Source organism: Nicotiana sylvestris, chromosome 3 (genome assembly GCF_000393655.2).
Source record: "Nicotiana sylvestris chromosome 3, ASM39365v2, whole genome shotgun sequence".
Classification (NCBI taxonomy): domain Eukaryota; kingdom Viridiplantae; phylum Streptophyta; class Magnoliopsida; order Solanales; family Solanaceae; genus Nicotiana; species Nicotiana sylvestris.
Window position 1 is genome coordinate 161,087,139 of NC_091059.1, and position 24,988 is coordinate 161,112,126.

At 38.2% G+C, this 24,988-nt stretch overlaps 2 protein-coding genes across 2 annotated transcripts; one reads left to right on the forward strand and one right to left on the reverse strand.

Annotated features, from left to right (window-relative positions):
- Positions 1-1,241: 1,241 nt before the first annotated feature.
- On the forward strand, positions 1,242-17,403 carry LOC104237840 (uncharacterized). Its single transcript, XM_009792068.2, has 14 exons — positions 1,242-1,449; positions 1,557-1,614; positions 1,688-1,789; positions 3,052-3,149; positions 5,212-5,295; positions 5,405-5,538; positions 5,765-5,837; positions 5,915-5,960; positions 6,307-6,416; positions 7,694-7,801; positions 7,886-7,945; positions 8,886-8,947; positions 16,560-16,869; positions 17,070-17,403. Exons 1-14 carry the CDS (start codon positions 1,381-1,383, stop codon positions 17,277-17,279), a joined length of 1,524 nt encoding a protein of 507 aa, XP_009790370.1. The 5' UTR covers positions 1,242-1,380; the 3' UTR covers positions 17,280-17,403.
- Positions 17,404-17,532: 129 nt separating this feature from the next.
- Positions 17,533-20,944, reverse strand: LOC104237839 (mitochondrial phosphate carrier protein 3, mitochondrial-like). Its single transcript, XM_009792066.2, has 6 exons — positions 20,088-20,944; positions 18,900-19,261; positions 18,755-18,798; positions 18,171-18,385; positions 17,957-18,081; positions 17,533-17,845 (listed from the first exon to the last, which is right to left on the reverse strand). The coding sequence occupies exons 1-6, from the start codon at positions 20,406-20,408 to the stop codon at positions 17,806-17,808; spliced, it is 1,107 nt and encodes a 368-aa protein (XP_009790368.1). The 5' UTR covers positions 20,409-20,944; the 3' UTR covers positions 17,533-17,805.
- Positions 20,945-24,988: the final 4,044 nt, after the last annotated feature.

The following is a 24,988-nucleotide window of genomic DNA, read 5'->3' on the forward strand; positions in this document are numbered from 1 at the left end:
GCCATGGGCTCATATTACTATACTCAAACACCATGTGAAAACATTAAATTGTAAAGACTTCTTGTGGTTGCTACAAGGTTTTGTGATGTAATTCCCGATATTATTATTTTCCATCCCATATATACATTGATGGTGCATTTACATGTTCATAAAATAATAGTATTTGCATGCTCCTTTTTATCTATCATATTTTTGAAGTAATGCTTTCTTATGAAAAATTATATTTAATATTCTCCGCGCAACGCGCAGGTACGAATACTAGTGTAGAGAACGTGAAATGGAAATACCGATGAGTATTCGCTGGACAGACTTCCTTTTATGGCCATATTTATGAAGGAAGACGGAACCAAGGTTTCTGAACTGGCTTGCGTAAAGCCCAACTATGAAAACCCAAATAATCATATTTTATTGATTTTGGCAATGGATATGGAGAAGTGATGTGAAATTATGTACACAATTGTCATTTGAATGCGTGGGTGCATTATTTAATTTTTGATAAAGAGATCCATGAATTTTCTGTTTCCTTTATAGTTTAATATTACATTGAGAATCTATGATTGGGTTATTAAATTGCTTCTAATTATTTATTGATTTGGAGAACTAATCTATACTATATTAAAAGCACGAAGACCCTTAACGAAATATCGTTCGCCTTTTTTACCTTTTTTAAAATAGAGTTCACATTAGACAAAATAGTCATTCGATTATTTCCCTAATATTTAAAAATAATCATTTAATTAATTCCCTACTATTTAGGAATAATATAACAAACTTAATCAAATTATTTATCGTTGTAGGTCCAATTATTGTAACTCTAACTATCGCATTAACTTAATAAACAAATGTTTGCATCTACTTTAATGTCCATTACAATTTTACATAACTTGTTCTTTTACATAAATTTTAATTGATTGACGCGATAAACACGTGCAACGCACGTATCCTAAAGCTAGTTAATAATTAGTTTAACAAAGATAAGTAGTTAATAATTAGCTTTAGGAATTAATTTCTTAGATAGAAATGATACTTGTCAATATAAAAAAAAAATTATCATAAAATTGGTTGAATCAGATTAAATAACTCAAACCAAAAAGTTACAACATCTATGAAACTACAATTATGCTTCAATTCCAAAAAAAATTGAGACCAGAAGAATCTTAAAGAGTTCAGAAGTTGAGCGAGAGAAATGCCAAGGGGCCTGCTATGGGATGCCTGAGGCTTCAGCCCCATAAACTTGGCCATGTATATCCAAGAAGCCCAATCATTTGAATAAGACCAAGCCCGACCCGAGTCCAAAATCGTCACCGCTTCTCCTCTTGTTCTAAAACCCTACCAAAACCCCAAATTCATTGTTGCAGAAACATAAATTTAGAACGAACCATGGCCATTTCCAGTGGTTTCGCATTTTCTTGTCGTCCGCATTTCCCCCTCTCTCATGGCATGCGAAAGGTGCCTCTTTGTTCTTTCTCTACTCATGAAAATGCACGTGCCTATTTTTCGTTTATTTACTGTAAAGTTGGAATATTATTTGAAGTACTCTTTAATTCTCTCTGCAGGTATTTGTTAGCTGTGCCGCAGCAATTGAAGCAATTGAAGAGACCGACAGTGGCAAAGGTAGTTGAATTTCGAGAAATTTAATTTTTATTAAAGTAAAAGAAAAGGTGATAAAATCCTAGTGGCATTACAGAACCAGCGGAATGGAAGAGGTTCAACTCCAAGGAATTAGGAATTAGCAGTTCGATGATCGCTAAGCCTACAAGAGTTGTTCTTAATGGTCTCAAAAGTAAAGGTACTAAATAATGCGGGCTTGATTATAATTTGCTGCTTTTATGTTTTAGTTTAGTTTTGTTTTGGATTATTAAATTATAACAATCAGTAGTAGTTAGTAGTACTTGTTTTGGCCATGTAAATTAATTGTTTTTTAGCTATTTGGGCAAACGTAATGAATAGGACTAGGCTCCATCGTTCATGTTACTCTGCTTTGTCCTTTGCTGCCATCAGCAGTAATGCAGAGAGTGAAAGGTGAACATTTATTGGCGATAAACATGTGTAAAACAAGAATAAAAGAGGGTTTAAGCTTTGCGTGGGAGTTCCTTGAGGGTGTTGGTGTTTATTGCTTATTTATAATTACATATTTGAGATCCATGCTTCTTTTAAGAGAAATGCAATGTATGTAGGATTTACCATTTGGGACGTGGCTAATTATCATGTTAATTTTTTTTGAGCTGCTTTAGGTGATAGCTATGATGGGAGATTGTTCCTGTTGCCTATTTTTCTGAGTTTAGCAATGAATCATCTACCCCGTGTATTGGATTCCTTCTGATCTAGGGAATTTGACGCTAGGCGAGGGTTTGGTGAACCAACTGGTAGCTCCTCTAGTTGAAGTATCAGACCCCTTTTCGTTGCCTAGGTTATTGACAAGAGATGTGTAACTTCACAGGAGTAGAATCCCCACTCCCCATAAAAGAAATTTGCTACCCGCACACCCTAACAGGGGACTTTTAATTAGTCCCTGTGAAGAGATTTCTCTTTATTCTTTAAACAAAATCTTGTTTGAAGATCCAAATTTCAAACTCCTTTACAGTAAAAACATGATGAACGAATCCTGGAGCACTCATGGAGCAATAAAATGCAGAGAGAAACTGCAACCACTGAGACCCCCATTTAACAGCTACCAAATACTTGCCCCCCCCCCCCCCCCCACACACACCCCCAAAAAAAAGGTGATGTTAATACTCCATATATAATTGCTTCTTGGTCTTTCAGTTCTTATTGCTCATGATGTAAGATGGTTCGGAGCCCAATCATCTAGAGCTAGTAATGATTATATTGTGGATAATTATCGCTGCATAACATGCAGCTGATGATGGATAACTATTAGATTTTGATTTTGTGGTGAAGTTTTTTCAGTTACTTGATAAATTGTTATCTAATGCTTTAGCTATACGGGCTGCGAGTAATCTCTTAGTGTTCTCTTTTCCACGTGTCATCAGTTCAATGTCTTTCTTAGAATTCTGATTCCATGAAAAATTCTTTCCATCTATCATGTAGGATTTGAAGTTTACCTTGTGGGGGGCTGTGTTCGGGATCTTATTTTAAAACGAACGCCCAAAGACTTTGACATTATAACTACAGCTGAACTTAAAGAGGTTAGTCTTGCATCTCAATTGTGTACTGGTCATTCTTCTGCATGTGCAGTGCTAGGGACATGGTAGATTTTGTTGTGAGTCATCCTCGATGAGATTTCATAGTAGATACTAGATATTAACACTATAGATGTCGTTACTGCCTTTTGTCAGTTTCCAGGGTTGTAAAATTAGAGCCTTTTCATAGCAAACATAGGAGGACTTTAATGCCTAAAAACGTACCCCAACAACTTCAAAACCCCCTCCTACTATGCATTGTCCTTGCTTCTTGCCTTCAAGCTCATATAATGTTATGTAGTTTATTTAATTAATTTTCTCACTATTAGCTCTGGAACCATTCCTTCCATTCTGTCCCACTCAGAGTGTAATCTCAGCTCAGCAGTTGAAGGAATTTAAAATACACAAAGTTCGGATGCGTCGCCTGATTTAACAGGAAATATACCTTGATGGTTTTATGTTTAAATCTTTATTGAGAATTCAGCTGCTTGGAGAAATTGTCTTGGGTGTATTACAAATTAGAGACAATTGTGAAGACTTTGGTTTTATTAGCTAAACTTTTTTCTCTTCTAACATGCAATGGTAACATCAAATGCCATCATATATTAGGTGAAACCTTACAGTAAAAAAATATTATCTGAACTATTTTTTCCTTTCGACATGGGATTGACACATCGCTGTGTTATAGCTAGAGTTACGAATCACTTAACTCACTTGATAAAAATATTTTAATAAAATCTCAATTTCGACGTGTATTTCTGTTAAGAATAATTACTTATTGCTAAAATAATTATAATTTTCTCACTAAGAAATAAATTAATTAATAACACTCAGTGAGGCTATGTGAATTATATGTTATATTACTACTGACGATTAAACCAAAATAATTTCGTCAAAATAATTTTCTATCCTGAATTTTGTTGAAAGCTAGTAAACCTCTTGCAATTATTTTTATTATAAATCAATAATCTTTTCTGCAACAATTCCTCTGTGGGAATTAAAACGAAAGTAAGCAAGATTATAGGCTTGGAATAATAGATTAATACTCCCTCCATTCCAATTTATGTGAATCTGTTTGACTGGGCACGGAGTTTAAGAAAAAATGAAGACTTTTGGAATTTGTGGTCATAAACAAGTCAAAAAGGGCCCGAGTATTTGTGTAGATAAAAGCTTCTCATTAAGGGTAGAATTGTAAGTTTAAGCTAAATTGTTACTAAATTTAGAAAGGGGTCATTCTTTTTGGAACAGACAAAAAAGGAAATAGGTTCACATAAACTGGAACAAAGGGAGTAAAATTTATTCTCAATCCACTACCCATTAGTTATGTAATATTTTGTTTGCCTACGTTAACATTACAAAATTAATATAAGAATAGCTTATAGATAGAAGTAATATATATACTTAAATAAAAACTTCCATTCCAGCACAATATGGAAATTTCAGGTCAAGCTTGTATTATAACTGAGACAAATGTTACAACTCCAGTATGAACTATGAAGTAAGAAAGCGAAGTAGGAATTTAAAAGACTAAAAAAATATTTCTGCTACAAGAAAAAGCCAAGAAAGAGACCAAGACTAGTTCTTGTGTCTTGCCAAAAAGACTTGATTCTTTTACAAACTGAGCTTGCTATTTATATCAACAGATGGGTCTTGGTTACTTCCCACTTTGGCAAAATGAGCTATGTCAGAATGGAATCTATATTGGCCAATGTGGCTTCTCTCTCCCATTTCCTACATAATATGTTGACGAAAGATGACACTTTTCTTCAGAGCTGGAAATCTATCAAGATGTTTTGGCCAATATGAGAGTTATATTGGCCTAAGTGTCTTTCTTCCCTTTTTGACTTCTAGCTTCTTCTTTTCTCCTTTTCCAAGTATTCTTCTTCTTGCAATATTCATTAGAAAAATGTGAGAATAGAATATTATTGTTCATGTTATTTTTTGTAATTAGTAAGATATTATTATTCGTATTTTATTTTAAAATCTTATTTCTATATATTGAAAATACATGAATAATTTATATCCGTGGCGAATATACATGTGATCTGAATATTAATTGTATTTTCAGGTGAGGAGAACATTTTCACATTGTGAGATAGTTGGAAGACGGTTTCCAATCTGCCATGTGCATGTTGATACTGAAGTTGTGGAGGTTTGCCATGATCTTTTTCACTTTTCTCCAATCTAGGTGCAAAGATCATTTTGCGCTCTCCAAATTAATATTATTTGCTTATGACACACATCTTATTTTTATTGATTAGGTTTCAAGCTTTCACACCTCAGGAATAAGGTCTGAGAGGGGCTTGAGTTTATCTTTTGAGAAGCCAGTTGACTGTGATGAGAAGGACCACTTTCGATGGAGAAATTGTTTGCATAGAGATTTTACAATTAATGGGTTGCATATCTGATCCTAGCACCTTCTTGACTTTGCATTTGTCATTGTCCCGCATTGGCCAACCCTTTTTCATTAGTGTTGTGCTGTACTGAATTTTTTGATTATTTATACTTAGTTTATCATGGGTTGGAGATATTTCAGTAGACATCTACACTTTATCTAAAAACTCTTGACACTTCATATTGTCTACTCGCAATTGCAAATTATCCTCTTTGTTTTTGCTCAGGTTGATGTTTGACCCTTATTCAAAATTCGTCTATGATTACATGGGAGGAGTGGATGATATCAGGAAAGCTAAAGTGTGCATATAATCTTTGATGAGGTCTAATTGTTACCCTAGTCCCTCTCCATTCTGATCTGATCACTTGTGCTACAGGTACGGACAATCGGGCCTGCTAGTTTCTCATTCATAGAGGATTGCGGTGAGTTCCCTTTCATTTCCTGTTCCTTTAATGAAGTTTGACTCTTGAATGATAGACAGTTTCTCATTCATAGAGGATCGCGGTGAGTTCCCTTTCATTTCCTGTTCCTTTAGTGAAGTTTGACTCTTGAATGATAGATAGTTAAGTCCTCTATCTGTTCGGGCATTAGTGGCTTTGTGTATAATCTTGCTTGAATGACCTGTTCTCTCTATATACTATACACGAGTGCTTAAATTGCCAACTTCTTTGCTCTTTTTCTTTACACTAAAGCAACTTCATTGCTTTATTGTAATCGTTTAACTTATATTTGTTATGTAACAAAAATAGTTTTACTTTACCTTTGCAGCTCGAATCCTTCGTGCAGTTAGAATTGCTGCCAGACTAGGATTTCGATTTGGAAGGGAGACGGCTCTTTCTATCAAAAACTTATCATCTTCCGTCTTGAGGCTTGATAGGGTACTTGGAGAACATCTCTTTCTCTCTGTGTGTGTGTGTGTATTTATGCGTGTAATGTTTATACCTAATGTATGTTGGTCTACCAACAAACAGGGGCGGATCCACCCTTATGGGTGGGGGTGGTATGGCACCCGTTCGGTTGGTAAAATTATTATATATTTATGTATAAATTTTTTAAAATTAGGTTAAATATATGATCCTGTGTGCAAACTAGACAAAGGTGCCATGACTGGTAGACCTTTTTGAAAGTTTTTCCTGTGTGTAAAATTCTAGTTCGAATTTATCTTGAACGTTGTCTGACTTTCCTTTTTCGTTGTGCTTTTTATTTCTTTTATCCCAGTCATTTTCCTTTTTGGCTACCTCCTAATTTCCTATTTGTCGTTTATTATTTTTATTCCCCCCCCCCCCCCCTATTCTATTACTTTATTTGTGATATTTAGCAAGAACACTCAAAAAAGAGCCTTCAAAATTTAAAATTTCATAGTATAAACATTTCTCTTATTCTCAAATCTTTTAGTTTTCTTCTTTCAAAATAAAAAAACTTGGGTTTTGATATTTAGATTGAGATCAAAATTAATTTATAATTTATTTTTTATTATAACATGAAAATTTGTGTTATTCTACGATTGTTAAATACAATTTAAATCTCTTTAGTAATAAATTATGATGAATATTTCGCAAGCATTATATTTATGATTTTAAGTTTTGAGATCTTGTAGTTTATCTACTTTTGCATTTACTTATGGGGTATAATTTATCTATTGAAGATTTTTTTTCCTTATTCTGATCGGTAGAGTTCCCTTATTAAAGATTTTATTTTACTTGTGCAAATTTATTTTTAGCATACAAAAAAATGTAGTTCCCTAGTGAAAATATTGATTGTACTTGTATTATTAATAATAAAAGTGTGATTCCTTCTTTAAAATGTTAATTATATTTGCTTCTTAATGTCTGAAATGTAATTTTCATACGACAATAATAACATATATACCCAATGAAATTCCATAAGTAGGGTCTGAAAATTGATGTAATTTTTATATTTGCATATAAAGTGCTTGTTAAATTGCCCAAATAAACTAAAAAAATGAACCGGACAAACGTTCCAAACAAATTATATATTAGTAGTTATTATAAGGTGTACATTAAAGGAAATTTTGGCACCCGCCACCTTTAAATTCTAGATCTGCCTCTGCCAACAAAGCACTAAACCTATTATTTTAATAGGTCAAAGCACTAAAACTACTTCAAAATGTTCTATTCGGCTTTGGTTTTTCCAGGGAAGGCTCCTCATGGAAATGAATTACATGTTAGCTTATGGCTCTGCTGAGGCTTCATTAAGATTGTTGTGGAAATTTGGTCTTCTAGAAATACTTTTGCCAATTCAGGTTAATATATTCTGAATCTCTTCTGAATCTCTGTTGCACCTTATGGTTAACTTAATTACATTTCTGATATAGCTTAATTTGCAGGCAGCATATTTCGTTTACTATGGCTTTAGAAGACGCGATAAGAGGTCTAACATGCTTTTGGTAATTGTTTTGTATAAATCTTGCTCTGGATGCTAGGTGTTTCATTTCTTCTTTTTGGGTCCACCATAGACTCCTGACCTCAATAAGGTACTTGGGGGTGAAAATTTCCCCCCTCAAAAAGTAGTACATATTGGCCTTGAGGTGATGGTAAAAAGGGGGGTTATAAGTTATTATGCTTAGTCATAGCTGCATTATTGGCTAAAAAGTGATTAACGCCTTGACGTGGTGGATTTTGGACCATAAGTTCATTCAATGAAAATCTGATGATCACGGACTCAAATTCTCCTAAAGAAGCCAATAAGAGAGAAGAAAACAAGAAACTTCAGTTTTTGTCGGTTTGCAATTAACTTGGTGTTGATCTAATGGAGAATCATAAAGTCGTGGATCTCATACTGGGGCCATTTTCATTAGAATCAATGCTCTTGTAAATGCAAATAATGGATTTGAGAATAGCACTGGCTGAAGAAGCAATAATTTTTAAATTTAGCAAAGAGTTGGTCATGATTGTCTTAATGTGCCATAAAGATTACATCGTTATGTGTGATTATTAAGTACTTTTTAAGACAACAATACCAAATCTCGTGCATGTGCATTTTTAGAATATACATGTGGTCCTGCTTATGTTTATTTTTTTCTTTTGCATTAGATGGCCTATACTACAATGAAGATAAATCATGGTTTCTCTAGCATCCTATTTGTGCAAATCATCAATTACCAACATCCAAATGTGGATTTTATTCTGATTCCCTATCTTTTTGTTGATGGACCGTTTTAATACCATGAATATAATTGTCACATATCTCCTTTAGTTGCAAAACGCAAGTTTTGACATGCTAAAATTTTGCGTATCTCATTTCTTGAATCCATTTTATGCTGATTTTGGTTTGATGAGTAAGAAGTCAAAGCTATAATGATTAACCTGTTTCTGCTTCCTTTGCAGTCTCTGTTTTCCAACCTCGATAAATTACTGGCCCCTGATAGGCCATGCCACAGTAGCTTATGGTAAGATTCTTTGCACAGGCTTCAGCAAGTAAGATGGTTTGTAAGCGTTCTATGTATCAATTTCATTTTCAGTTTATGGGATATTCACTGGATTGTGTACTATTTTTCCTATTTCTGCATGGTAATTCTCTTGTGTCTGGCACCAGGACTTTTCCTCTAAAAAGTTGGTTAAAGGACTGTTAAAGGTACTAGATTGAAAAGGAAAATTGAAGAACAAAATTCTCATATATGTATATAAAGGACCATTGAAAATACTAGGTAGAAATGGAAACCTAAAGGACAAATCAAATATGTTTGTGTGTGATCTTTGACTTCATAAAAAAATCTATGTACCCCTAGAAAAAATAATTTTGACAGAGAAGTTGCTGCTCTAACTTTTTAATATCTAGAATGTCTTGCACGATTCTCCCAGTCAGGTTGACTGGGCTTGTTTACTGGTCCAAATGTGCCAATGTTCCATATATGATAGAATTGCAAACCCTCGGGTTCCCCAGTGTAACTCTTTCAACGGATTTCTCAGTCAGATAAATGCAAGCGAACAATACTTTTGGCAAGTAATTGAAAACATGCAAGTGCAGAATTTTTCGTAATATGTTTTAATCATGTTAGTATGTTTACTGCTAAGACCTATGCTTTCTAAGAGTCTTTTAGCCTTATTAGAGATTCTTATGCCCTTAGCAAATATGAGAACTTTTAGTGCTTTTTACTTCTAATTATTTTGTTTTGTATGATGTTTGCCCGAGATGAATTTAAATGGAGAAACATGGTCAATGAGGATTTATATAGGCGAGACCAACTTGTTTGGGACTAAGGTGTAGATGTTGTCATTGTTGTTGTAATTGAAAACATGCAAGTGAACAATCTTACTGAGAAATCTGGCACATTTGTTGGCCTCATAGTGACGGATTCTATTGTTTGTTTGGAGCTAACTCATCTTGCTTTACATACCTAAAATTTTCAAGTGATTGGAGCTGCACAATCTGCACTTTTTCTTTGAGCAGTAATTGCACCTGAAATCTGCCTAGTTATGTGCATATATTCTCTGTCATTTGTGATTCCTAGTCAAAGAACTAATAATTTTAAAAGAATGTGAGTGTGAAGGTGTATGTTAACATGCCAATTTTTTTTTCTTTCTGAAAAGGTAACAATTATATTCTTCAGCACCCAAAAAACGGGGCTGGTATCTAATATTTACATGTACAACCCTTGAAAATCTTACAGAGAATTAAAAAGGTCTAGTAGTGATTCTACATCACCTATCAACTGTTCTTTACACCAAAAATGAAAAAGATAAATACAAGAACTCTTGATTTTCTCTGTTGAACTGCTCTTGCCTTCAAAACATCTTGCATTCCTCTCCTTCCAAATTGTCCACCATATGCACGCTGGAACAATCTTCCACCATTCCTTGTGACAAGTTCTTCCCCTAATACTGTTCCAGATGCATATCAGGCCAATGGTGTCTTTGGGAATTACCCAAACAATACCAGCTAATGCTATAAAGAGCTGCCAAAGTTGTCTAGTAATAACACAATGTAAGAAAAGATGCTCATTGGTTTCATCTTCCTGTTGACATAGAAAGCATGTAGAGCTGGTCTGAATACCTCTTCTTTGGAGAATTTCTAGAGTGAGGCAGGCTTTTCTTATCACTAACCATGAAAAGCAAATAACTTTGAATGGTGCTTTGATCTTCCAAATCTTTTTCCAAGGCCAAGGATAGTTGGGGTGTCCTCCGGATGATAGATAGTTGTATGCAACCTTGACTGTAAATTTAGAGCCCTTCCCTCCTTTCCATGTAAGAGAATCCTCCGCCCCACTTAATCCTGCAAAACCTTCTAGCACTTTGAGAATCTCAGTAGCTCTAGTGACTTCCCAGTCATTGAGAAGCCTTCTGAAAATTAGGTTCCAGCCCTGGGAGTTCCAAGTTTCTTCTACTGTGGCATTCGGCGTAGTGGTGAGATTGAACAGATCACGAAAAAGATCTTTTAATGCTCCATGACCAATCCAATCATCATGCCAAAATGATATCATCCTCCCATTTCCTATCCTAAAGCTTGTGTTTGTTGTAAATTCCTCCCATAGATTTCTGATGGCTTTCCAATTGCCAACTCCATAAGGAGTTCTCACTGGTTTGGTGCTCCAGTGTCCTGATTGCTCGTACCTGCAGTTGAGAACTTGTCTCCATAAGGCTTGCTTCTCAGTGTTGAATCTCCATAACCATTTCATTAAGAGACTCTTGTTATGCAAACTTAAGTTTCTGATGCCTAGACCGCCAACTCTCTTGCTAGAGATGAGAGTGTTCCAGTTAACAAGATGGGAGCCTTTGGACTCCCTGTTGCCTTCCCAAATAAAGTTCCTTCTCAGTTGGTCAATTCTTCTCCTTACTTTGGCTGGGATAGGAAATAAGGACATGATGTAGGTGGGTAGGGAGTCCAGGATAGAGCTCACTAAAATGATCCTTCCCCCTAGGGATAAGTATTGTGCTTTCCACCTTGTAAGTCTCTTTTCACATTTATCTAGTACCCCTTCCCATATATCAGCAGCTTTGTTCTTGGAACCCAAAGATAGTCCCAAGTACTTAGTTGGTAAATTTCCTACTTCACAAGCCAAAATGCCAGCTAGAATTGGACTGTTTGGAACTGCATTAATAGTCACCAACATGCTCTTTCTCCGGTTAACATGAAGGCCTGAGATACCTTCAAAGACTGTGAGAACCAGCCTCAAATGCATTAGCTGGGCAGGTTCAGCATCACAAAGAACCAGAGCATCTTCTGCATACAATAGATGCGAAATCTCCATGCTATTAATTCTGTTCTGAACTTCAAATCCCTTCAAGCAACCACTGATAGTAGAGGCTCTCATCATGCTACTCAACCCTTCCATGGCTAAAATAAAGAGGAAAGGAGATAGAGGGTCTCCTTGCCTACCCCTCATTGAAGAGAAGAAGCCTTCAGGAGATCCATTAATCAAGACAGAAAACTTCACTGTACTGATACAAAAAAAGATCCATTTAAGCCATTTATTCCCAAAAACCATAACTTTCAGAATATTGATCAGGTACCTCCAATTAACATGATCAAATGCCTTTTCGATAACTAGTTTGCATAGGATCCCTGGTTTCTTCTCCTTCTGTCTACTATCAACACATTCATTAGCTATGAGGGTAGCATCCATGATCTGTCTTCCCTTGTTAAAAGTCATCTGATGCTTGTTCACCATTTTATCTACCACCTTCTTAAGTCTTTCTGCTAGAGTCTTGGAAATAATCTTGTAGATGCCCCCAATCAGACTGATTGGTTTGAAGTCTCTTAATTCCTTGGCTCCACTCTTCTTGGGTATAAGCGCCACGTATGTGGCATTTAAACTCTTCTCAAAAATTCCAAGAGAGTGAAAATTGGCTATAGTTTGTAGGATGTCGACCTTCAAAAATTCCCAGCATGTAATGAAAAACCCCATCGAAAAACCATCAGGACCTGGCGCTTGGTCTATGGCACATAGCTTTAAACTATGGAGAATTTCTTGTTCCTCAAAAGGCCTCTCCAACCAACTTTGCTCCTCATCTGTAATTGAAGCTAAATTCCGAGGAGTAAAATTAGGCCTCCAAGCTTCTGCCTCAGAGTATAGTTGTTTATAAAAGGAGATGAGTTCTCCTTTAATTTCTACTGGATCACAGACTTCAATCCCATTAATCTCCAACTTGTCTATGGTGTTGAATCTCCTATGTGCATTGGCCATCTTGTGAAAGAATTTTGTGTTCTTATCACCCTGCTTTAACCATAGAACTCTAGATTTTTGCCTCCAGGAGGATTCTTCATATTTGGATATTTCCTTGAAATCCAAAGCAATGTTGGCTTTTTGTATCAGTTCATCATCAGTGAGGTTTCTTTGTTCCTGCAAAACATCAAGAATGGTTAGTTGGTTCAAAAGCTCTGTCTTCCTCTTTGCTAGATCCCCCAAAGTTAGCAGCATTCCACTCCTTTAGTTTACTTTTCAGGAGTTTCAGCTTTGTTGCTTAAATAAAGTCTGGGTCTCCTTGTACCGCAAAAGATAACCACCAAGTTTTAACCATTTCTTTGAAGCCGTCAACCTCCAACCACCAATTTGCAAATTTAAAGTATGAAGGTTTCCTTTGTTCCCAATCACCACAAGTTAGCTTAATAGGACAATGATCAGAAGTGATTCTTGGCAGAGTAGACTGTCTAATATTCCTAAAGTGTGTATCCCATTTAATGGAAAAAAGAAATCTGTCAATTCTCGAAGCAATCCCCTGATTGTTCCCTTTGTTCCAAGTGAAGGAACCCCCAAAAAGTGGTGGATCTACTAACTGTAGATCATTGATTGCGTCAGAGAAATCTCTCATAGCTTTGGTGAGACGGTGATTGTTGCTTCTTTCATTTGAGTGTCTGGTTGTGTTGAAGTCCCCACAGACCACCCATGGCCCATTACAAAGTCCTCTTGAGGCTGCCAACTCCCACCATAAGTCTTGCCTCTCAATTCTAGAATTTGAGGCATATACCCCTGTGATGAACCATTAGAAATTGTGGTCTATTGTAGTCAATCTACAAGAGATACTCTGACTTCCAGAAATAATCAACTCCCCTTCTAATACCCTTTTATCCCACATGATAAGAATTCCCCCACTAGTACCAATGGCTTCAAGATTGACAAAATCCACCCATCTACTCCCCCATAAATGTCTGGCAACACGAGATATATCACCTTCTATCTTTGTTTCTTGAAGAACTACTACATCACATCTCCATTCATTAAGAGCAGTTTTAATAAGTTCCCTTTTCTCCCCATCATTCAATCCCCACACGTTCCATGATAGTATGTTGATCTTCATTAATCAACTTTTTGAGGGTGCCTCTCCCCCTAACCCTAGCTTGCCCATCTTTATATTTAATGCCTGATTTTAACCTTCTAATTGCTTCTGACCTTTTGGTTTAACTGCAGTGTTACTTTGGGTAGTGATATCTTCCATCTTCTTATGCCTTCTACTGTCAATCTTCATGATTAAAGACATGTCATCCCCTTCACACCCTTCAAAATCAACCCCAAATTGCTTACCTAGTTTGATAACATTCATATGCACCCACAGTGAAGCTTCTTCTTCTGCCCTTTGAATTTACATGTCAATTGGAATAGCTTCTTCATCAATACATGAAGATGGATCCCCAAAAATAACCAGTTGTTTGCTACCATCATCTGCATGCAAAGAATCCCCTTCTTTAATGAGTTGATCTCCCTGGACCAAATGCAAGATTAGAGGAACCAGAGCCAAGTCCTCTTCGATGCCCAGAGGAGAGAAATTAGAAGGAGAAGAAGAATTGAGTTCCAAAAGCATAGGATCATAGTGGTCTTCCTTCATCTCTTCTGTCTGCTCCTTCGAAGACAGAAACATCGATGCTTCCAAAGATGGCAATTGAGGTCCAGAAATTTGCCTCATGTCTATTAGGTTATTAATAATAGGCCCATTAGAGTCTTTAGAAGTTGGGCCATTAGAATCCTTATCAGTTGGGCCTTTAGAGATAGCCACATGTGGTCTCTCAAATTCTTGGATCTGCATCTGCATCTGCAATAAAGGGTCAAAAGAATTGGGACCCACACTATTTAATACCTCAACTTGGGCTATTAGTGTTGGGCCTTTGCACCTAGAATCAGTTGATGGATCTGTCAAAATTGGGCCCACACGAATTAATTGTTTGTGGCCCAGAACTTCTTTTTGTTTAAAGGATTCAGCGTCCAATTCACGTGAGTCAGGCACATGAGTAAGATTTTTAAAATTTTCCCCTTCATTCGATGTGCCCATGTGACCTAGGTACTGTTGTGCCGAATAAGTCCCATCTTCGAGGCTATCCCTATTAACCAGCAGATCTTCTCTCCTCCCATCTACACTGGCAATTGGAGCTGCCATCACTGTCGCCGGAACTTCACACCATACAGGAATTTTGTATAGATACCCATCGCTGTCCACTTGTATAAATCTCGGAACCTTACTTCCATCTCCCTTTACTTTGATTCTAGCCCAGTGTAAATGGTTTTTTAGTGTTGTCTCCTCCTCTGTTTCAATCCAACCACCACATTGATCACCTATTGCTTTGAAAACTTTCTGTGACCAGAGGTTAATGGGAAGACCCAGGAGCCTAATCCAAACCCAATTACGCTCCACCTCTTCAGGCCAACAACCAGTAGTAGGTTTCCACCATTCAAGGATCACTTTGGTCTTCTTCCAATGCCATTCACCCTTAAGAACATGTTCGGCATCCTTTGTTGAAGGTAGTTCAAACAAGAACTGGGAATCGTTCATCTCGTACAGATTCACTCCAAAGGTAGATTTCCATGTGTTACAGGCCCATCTCCTAATATCATTCAAAGTTGGAGTCTCCTTCGCAGGAGTCAGAACTTTACCAACTATGCACCTTCTCAGCACATCTTTATCCGATAATTCTGAACCCCCAGAGATGATGACTTTGGAATTGTTGGATTTGATCGGAGAAGATTTCGTCCCTTCTGATGGCCATCTACTGGTTCTGATTACTTCGTTGTAGGACGACACCCGCTGTGGATTTCTGACAATATGGATATTCTTCTCTTCTTCTGGGACATTTATGAACCTTTGTATCTTTTGAGCTATTATTCCCCACCCTGCCTTTAATGTAACTTCTGGTGTGATAATAACAGACCTACTCTGCCCCTGTACAGCAATGAAACTGCTGTACCTTCCATGTTCATTGTATTTAAGAGTGCAATAAAATTCTGCATAGTGATCTTTCATATTCCACCTCCTTATTGCCCTGCCATGCTCCTTTGAGGCCACATTAAATACCTCCACGACCCACTTCATGACTTTAAGGCTTACAGTTGCTTTCCTCATCAGGTTCCTGCTGCGTTCAACCCATTCGAACCAAACTTCAGACCTAGAGCAATTTTTTGTAATGTCAAAAGATTTAAAACCAGCATGATAATAAATCCTGTCACTATCCATATTAATAGAATAACTCGATTGGAGTTTAAATCACACCGGAAAAGGATATTCTTCAATATTAGGAGGTAGAAGGAAGAAAGCGTTGGATACTGACTGAAAAATAGCTGAAATCTGGACGGAAAAAGATTCCCCGCCGCCGGAAAAAAGTAAAAGTTGTCGGAATTCAGAAATTGGTAGACGGATGTGGTCGGAATAAAGCCGTGAGTAGGCTGTCCCAAAAGAAAAAAATGAAAATTGGCCTGGAAACAGCTCACGCGCCGGCGCGTGGTGACGGAGGCGCCGGAGCTGCGCGTGGAGGCGCGTGAAGGGGTCTATGCCGGAACTGTTTTCAGGGGTATGATCGGAACTCTGTTGGCTCTCTAATGGTGTTCGTGAAAACTCAAGATTCCATGTTCTCAGGATCCTCGGGGAGTGTGCCTGAGAGCTTATAAAAGTAATTTTTCAAACTATTTTTTCTCTCAGTAGCATGCCAAAAAGTTTTTCGTACACATTTTTCTCTTTCAGTTTTGTTCCCAAAAATGTAGATGCATCCTCTTTTCAAATTCAAAGTGCATCAAAATGCTAAGAAGCTAATGTCCTTGTTGGATCAATTGGCCAAGCTTATCTGAATTCTTTATGTTTTAGGGTTGCAATTTTGGCTTTCCATAAAGCACTTTCAGATCAGCCAAGGGATCCTTTGGTGGTTGCTGCATTTGTCCTTGGTGTCCATAACGGAGGCGATCTGTCAGAAGCATTAAGTATAGCTAAAAGGATCTCCACACAACATGATGGAAGCTTTCATGAGTTGGAGTCTCAGGATCTGGACTTGGCAGCTTTAAAAGAGGAAGTTGTGGAACTGGCAACTTCTGTTCAAAGGGCATTGACTAATATGACAGATGAGTATTTTGTCTCCCGAGCAATGACCAACTACCCTAAAGCGCCGTACTCAGATCTGGTAAGCTGATTTCCCTAATATTCTTCTGTTCTTGGTTTGCTATTCTTCGTGACTAGTCCTTTCTTTCCTGTCCTGGTTGTTTGCCCTTGGTTTGAATGTCTCTTCATATTTTTGGCATACAGCTATAAACTAAAAAAAAGTTGATATTATCTGACAAAGAAGGGGCAAGCTAATTTCTTCCTTTTTTCATTCTTTTGCAGGTGTTTATTCCATTAGCACTGTATTTAAGATCGTGCAAGGTTTTCCAATGCGTTAGAATGGGAAAGGAGAAGGGATTTGTAGCTAAACAAGGTAGCAAGATAGACTATGAGTTGTTAGCTTTGGGTAGCCTACAGGAAGTTCGACATGTCTTTGCAAGGATTGTCTTTGATACGATATATCCATTAAACATTGGCGAGGATGATACCTAGAATTTTTGTTAGCGGAAGTCATGTTTTTTTCCCAATAGAATGTATTATCAGTTGCAGGAAAAGCTGTCAAGTGTAAGGAAATAGCTTGATCCAATAAAAACAGTTTTCCTGTTTGCCTTGATAAGATATTGTGTGTACTCTTATCATCTGTTTGCTGGTGTTTCGTGAAGGTCTTTCCTTTGTGGTGTTGGATACACACTGTATAAGGAATCGAGAAAAGAAATATCATGTCATCACATGAGAACCATGATAATTATGAAGTGGAGAAGCAACATATTCTCATTATAAGTTTGACATTATTTTAAGTCAAAAATCGTGGTTACAGACTAAGGTGGTACTTCAAGCCCAGTGATGTATCCTTCGAAAGATAGGGATGTAACTGCACACCTTGAAAGAATGCAAAACTAATGCTACCATATATCAAAAACTTAAAATTGAAAGAATTCCTTGTTTCTTTCTAGTACTAGGGAAAAACAAGAAGAATATATCAGGTGCACATGAATTCACGTAATCATCAGTGCTTGCTTCACTTCTGGGCAGGAGGAGCAGCACCACCGGTTGTTGGCCTGCAAGGTGAGGAATCTAAGCATCAGTTCAACATATTATAAATACATCACAAGAGTAAATATTGCTTGATTCAATGAGAGCAAATGAAAGATAAGGTAGAAGAAGCTTACAGGCCAACGAAAACTTTGAAAGAATCATAGATTCCCCATTGTGCTCCAGTGAGTGTACCAATCATGAATATACGAAGGGGAAGACCACGAGTACAGAGACCCCATAAGCCTAGCTTATTCACAGCCTGGCAAAAGGGAAAAATTGAACAAAAAAATTGTTAGGCATATTGCAAAAAAATATTAGTATAGAGGATGCAGGTTAATGTATACTCACATCGCCAACAGTTGCACCCTTGGCATTGTTGAGGAAAGAAACTAGGTTATCAGCAGGGTGTGATACAACAGCGCAGAGAATACCAGCCAAATATCCACCAGCGAAGCTCACACCAAGCTGCGTAGTATTACTGCACTGGTCTTTTGGTGTTGGAATGACATGTTTATAGAGTTGTTCCACTATGGTTTCAAATGATGCAAACTTCATCATGGTATCTGTTAAATAACCCATGTTAGACTCGGTCAATGGAACATTCAACAAAGAGCAAACAGATGCCAGGCACTTCGGCCGATAAAAAGTCAAGAATTTGAGATATATTTATTTACACTATCAATATAGTTTAACTTGTGATAGTAGGTCAGTTACCGCTTTTACTGGGTTACTAATTAATAAGTATTTATTAAGATTTACTCGTAATTACCTTGTAAGTGGTCTGATTAAAGTTATACAGATTGTTTTTGCAAGAAATAGGATGACGCGTTTGAGAAGGTTTCCAAGATTTAAATTAAAGAAAGTATCAAAATAAAAACACATTAAAACCATAACTGATGGAAAATTCAGAGAACATATATATGTAAGCTTACATGGAATTTGTCGTCCCCATAGAGGTACAATCCCCTTATAAAGCCTGTAAGAAAAATTCAAGTCCAAGTTTTCGTTAGTATTGAATATTGATCAAACCCCACAACGAAAAAATTAACAATAACATAATAGAATACGCATATATACCCAGCAGCGCCTTCAGCTTTGACAAATTTGGGAAGTCCATCAGACAAGCCTCTGGCAAAACCAGGCTGAGTTTGGACACGAATTTTGACAGCCTCAAAAGGGCAGAGTGCAACATCAGCAATAACTTCAGCAGAAGCAGAACCAGCTAGATATATCAAAGTCTTGTACTTGATAGCATTCTCAGGGCCAGCAAGGTCTGAGTAGTACTTCTTGAAATATTCGTAGAATCCATATTTGCATGCTCCTTGTGCGCTGTAACCAAGTAAAGTTGGTGCCCAACCCCTAAAAAAACCTCTAATACCCTGCTCTTTAAGCAGAACTCCAAAACCAGAGGAAATGCTCTTGTACTTTGCAGGATCAATCTGATAGATCAAACAAGTCAATTATAAGGAGATCAAATCCGTCATTAAACCAAACTTTTGTGGAAATTTGGCTCTTTTTTCCTCTTATAACTTTGCTACAAGGGTTAATTTCTGGTAGGGTAACTGAAATTTACCACTACGACAGTAAGGTGATAAAAACCAGAGGCGGCGGCAGGATTTGAAGTTTATGGTTCTAAATTAGTAATTGATACATATTCATTGAATTTTTAATGACAAATACAAAGTTTAAACCAAAGCTATTGGGTTCGACCGAACCCGTATTCGACGTGCTAGCTTCGCCCGATAAAAACTATTTATTGTCACATCAATATAATGTGAATGAATTGTACTTACTATAATAATAAATTAACAAAATTATTTTTTGTCATATTAAAATAACTGAACTACTATATGTGAATTGCTCTAAAAATACACGTGAACGGAAGTTGAATTTCTGGTTTTTTCCCTTTTTTTCTTTGCTTCATTTAAATACTTTGTAATTGTCTTTTGTTTTATTATACATGGTAGTGAGTCTTTAATGAAGTTTTGATCAAAGTAACACACAAAACTAAGTCTAATTTAACATGAACAGTTTATGCAAGCCTAAGCATCAGGTTTTCATGATCGTTATTTTCAAAAAACTAAACTTAAGCATCATCGTTACGTTACGCTCGAATCCAATAGCTTTAATTCAAAACCTATATTTATCTCAAAAGATTCGTTGAATATGTGCAAAACTCAATAAACAATTGCGAATTCATAAGCTTTTAAATCCTAGGTTAGAAAATAAAAGGGATATATCCTATGCTGTAGTATATGGTAATACCTGCATGTTGCACTTAACAATATCGAGCGGGGTGACAGCGGTGTGGGTAGGACCACAGCTCAGAATACCACCCACCGCACTGGCAGCGTAGAACGCCGGTGTATACATTTCTACCTTATACCCTGAACCCGAACTTGAACCCGACCCCTCCTTCGGTGCCGCAACCAAGAAATTCTTGGTTGATGATGACGGGAAAACGGACGGCTGAGATGAGCTATCCATTTTGTCATGATGATCCAAAGTAGTGAGATTAGAAGAACGTCCCGTGTAAAGATAACTGGGGATCAAAGATTTTCGGACAGAGTTATCCGAAAAAGCCATTGCAGTAGTTTGCAAGAGTGCTAATAAGGAACCTCAAAAGAGCGTTGGAGTAACGGAAATGAAGTGAAGAAGAATAACTCTCCAACGAAGGAGGAGAGTCGAAAATGGCTACGTTTTATGGAAGGCTGTTGCTGTTATTGGCTTTTGGACCAATTTATTTATAAATCAAAGGTTGACGGCCTTGGCAGTTGGCTCCCTCCCCCTTATTGGAGTTCTAAGGTGCCTCATCACTTGGTCTGCGTTGAATTTTATTTAAGCATTGACCTTTCTTTGCTTTTGTCTTTTTTATTTTCAAGACTTTTTTCCTTCAATAGTAAACAGGAGGAAAGACATGGTGTGACAATGTCATAATCTTTTTTTTGGTTTGGAGGCCCTATTTAATGGGGAAAGGACACAGAGATAGAGCCAGGGACATATATATTTGGCTCCTCTTTTTTGGTCTTTGCTTTCCTATGGTAATATTTTTTGTTGAGCTTTATGTTTAAATCACTCTTTCCCTCCCCTCCATAACATATTTTCTGACAATTTTGCGATTAAAGTTGTTTTTGTTTTTTCTGTTTCGCTTGGAAAATGCAGAATGAAATAATAAGAAACAAGGCATGAGACGTGTAAAGGATCTTCAGGTCACATGCCATTGCGTGACGATATGAGGCTTTAGGCCAATTGCAAAGTCACTGATTACGCAAAGTCATTGATTCAGGTTATGGCAACAGAATCATACTACTTCCTCCGCTTTCAAATTTGATGAGGTATTTTTTTTTAGTCTTTTTTAAAATAAATGATATATTTTTAAATTTGGAAATAATTTAATTTTAAATTATTCAGTTTACTCATTTTACCCTAAATAAGAAGCTTTATAACCACAAAAATATCATGGTCTCACAAAGTTTTTACCCCTTAAGCTTTTAAGACCAAAGTTCAAAAGTTTTTTTTTTCTTAAACTCCGTGCCGAGTCAAACTACCTCATCTAAATTAAAACAGAAAACAGAAGTAATATTAAATTTGATTCTTAGAATAGTCAACGTAAATCTAGAAGGGACAGTTTTACTACTACTTGGAAGAATTCTAAGAACTCATGCTAATTGCCTGCCTTGTGATTAAATGCGAATTGCCTTGAGTAGCTGAAACTTTGCACTTTTCCAATTTCCAAAAGGTATGTGCGAACGTAATTAATAGACCCCAATACTTGACCAACGACTAACCTTTTTTTAGCTTGGAAACTTCTTTTCTCCTTCCTCCGGACTCCGTCCTAAATTCCTAGCTTTTGGTACTAATACTCATTCAAGTGTCTTTCTGGTACTCTCGACAATAGCGTTTTCCAATTTCGTTTCTCTTTTGCAGGAGAATTTAGTCAATCGTACCTGGAATATAAAATTTGAAGAATTACAAGTTGTTTGACTCAAAAAATATCGAAACCTTTTTGAACAAATCAATAAGAGAAAATGAAGGGGTAAATCTTAGTCAGACATAATTAATTCCATATCAAAGACCTAATAGTATGGATCGCATATATGATAAAAGAGATGTAAATGATCTTATTGAAATTCAATATTGTGCCTCCCATCGATCTATGGGGAGATAGCTTTACATATTCTTCTATAGATTACTTCTTTCCTATCAAGAATACAAGAAGAGAGCTTCAGAGAGAGAAAGGAGGGAGCAGCCCATTTAATCGAAGGTTTTCCCTTACTATATATAATCAAGTCACCCTTGTCCTTTACTTGGGCCGACACCCTCTTGCCTCCAATATGTCTCGGTCGTCCCTTTAGGCGCTGCTTCTTCTGACTCGACGGATGTCGGGAAAGGGATGCAGAGTGGGCTATGCTATCTTTCACTGCCCAGTCACCTAGGCGGGACGCTGGTTGGTTCGGTCGTGACAGTCAGATTTTGACCAATACAGTTAGTCCCTTCGTCTGTCGGGCTCAGCAGACGGATCATGATTGCTACGAATTCGAGCGAAATCTGACTTTTCATTCCTTAGTTACATTCCTTGGGGGGGGGATGGGGGTTCTTTCGATACCCATGGACCCTTGCGGCGGTTTTGGAATCGAAATGTCGTTTGGTATCAAAGCGCTATTTCGCGGTTACCGCCATTATGACACATGTTCCCGGGGAACTGAGACGTTTCGTGCCCTTTAAGATTCGATTGGCGACTTTTGGGTTTCGTGCTCGGGGGATTTATGTCTCTTATAAATAGAGGGAGCTTATCATTCGATTGACACATTTCTTTACCTTTACTCGAGAGAATTCTGCAGATATATCCTCTTTCTGACCCTCCAAGTTTTTGTTTACCCTTAATTAACTGAAAATCTACGTCCTTTCTTTCCGTTGTCTTTCTGTCGCCTCATCTGGGCAAAATGACTGGTGATTCTTCTCGCTCCGATCTTCCTGCCACAGTTCCGGCATCGGAAAGTGTTGCTTAGGCCACCGGAGGGGTAGATGCGGTGGAAGATGAGGAGGTCCCGTCGGTGGTTGAGATCCTGCCTCACCATGGGAGAGAGTTGACCGATCTCAGTATTCGTGCTGGGGTGGAATCGGAACCTGTCCACTCCATTATGAGAAAAAGGGACATTGCAGAGTTGAAAGAAAGATGGGGAATCCCCAATTACGTTGATATGCGGCCGGCGGTGAGGAACGAAATAGTTCATTTCGACCGCCCCGGGTATTGCGTGTTCTATGCCTACCCCTTTCTTATTGGGTATACACTTCCTCTTCCTTTGTTGGTGGTGGATTTTTGCCCTTTTTACAAGATATGCCCCGCCCAACTTTTACCTTATTTGTATAAGTTATTACTTATGCTGCTTAAGTTCACGGAACTCGCCGATCGTGAGGTCACTTTGGGCCATATGCTCAGCATCTTCGCCCCTCAACTTATTCGCGGTACGATGATTCACATGTGTCCTCGGGGGTTGAAGAGTCTGGTGGTGAAGATGGACGAAAGGACTAACCGTCGTTTCTACGAAAACTATTTTTACGTGCGTACTGAGCATATTGTGGCGGACCCAACGAGATTCCCTGAGAAGTGGAACTTTGTGCGTAATTTTTTGTATTTTTAGTCGATGAGATGCCCGACCGTTTTCTGTTATGGTACTAAACTTTATCATGTCTTTGCAGCTGAGAAATTTCCCCCTCCGCCCGTCGAAGGTATTTGCGAATGGGTGAGTGCTATCCTTCCCAATACAGTGGGGTTCGCACATGGTCGACCTTTTATGAAAGGTTCGGATGCAGGCCTCTTACAGGTGAGATGACGTTTCTGTTTGATATTCTTCCTCTAGTTTTACTTAGCTTTTATGTTTCGTTTGTCGATGTTAGGAAGAGCGCGGAGAGCAAGGGCTCCTCCATTAGCTTTTCGTCAGCCGGCCTCATCTACTCACCCTGTCGCGGTACCCATCGCCCGACCTTCGTCAAGGGCTGCTTCAATTGAGCCTGCGGCCTTGGTTACTCCTGCGAGGGCCACTTCTCTGGCCGAAGTCCCGACCCGCATTGCTTGCCCGACGGGTGAATCTTTGTCTACTGGGGAAGAGGAGGGACCGTCGAAGAGACGACAAGTGGAGTTTGAGACTACGCCCCCAACAGTGATTTATCTAGATGACTCTCCTATGATGGAATCTAGAGAGGGGGTTGTCGTGGCTCCCCCCGTAGGGACGGAACCAGCCGTTGCCTCGGCTCAATTAGAGATTCCCACCATTGTTGGTGGTCAGCAACCTGTCATGGTGGAAGATCAGACTTCTAGGGCCGCTGTTATAGTTTCATACGTACCCTCATCCTCTACAGTTGGTCGTGCTTCCTCTTTGGCTGCCGAAAGAGGGAAAGGCGTGGTGATCGATGATTACGAATCTGAATCAGACCTCGACCCTGATGATGTCAGGATGTTTGATGAGGGCCTTACTCACTCGATGGTTCGTGTGAGAGGCTCGGCTCGTATTCTTGAGATCCCTTTGGATACCAATCTTTTGGGGGACACAGAGGATCTGGTGCCGCAGTTCAGCATGTTATGCTCCGCAGCCGAGAATGCGGCCCTTCGGTCCGTTCCTGATGTTGATTTGATGGATGAGGTAGCCGCTATGGGCTTAAGGGTATGTTATGCTTACTTTTGCTTTTCCCTCACCTTTCTTGATGATACGATTCTAACCCGTCTTTACATTTTTCAGACATATATGGTGGAAGTGGAAAGCATTCGCAGGGCCAACATTCGGGCCAAGATTTTCTTGAAGATGTTGAATAAATATCGTCGCTACCGCAACAAGTGCCACGAGATGCATGAGCGGCTGAAAGCAAACCCCGGTAATCGGGCTCTTGGTGAGAAGTTGGAGAAAAGGGACCAGGAGTTGATGCAAGCTATCCGCAGCAGGAGTGTGCTTGAGGAGAAACTTTGAATGAAGGAGGAGGAGCTCAAGTTGGGCAAGGGAGTCGCCGCAGAATGCGAGCAAGCAGGAGAAATTGAGGTCAATGCAGTCGGAGATGGATCAGAACTTGATCAAGGTCGAGGCGATGAGCGTGGAATGGATGGGGAAATTGACTGCGCTGGAGAACAAGGTCACTGGGTTGGAGAGCATCGAGGGTGCTTGGTCCGCGGCTTC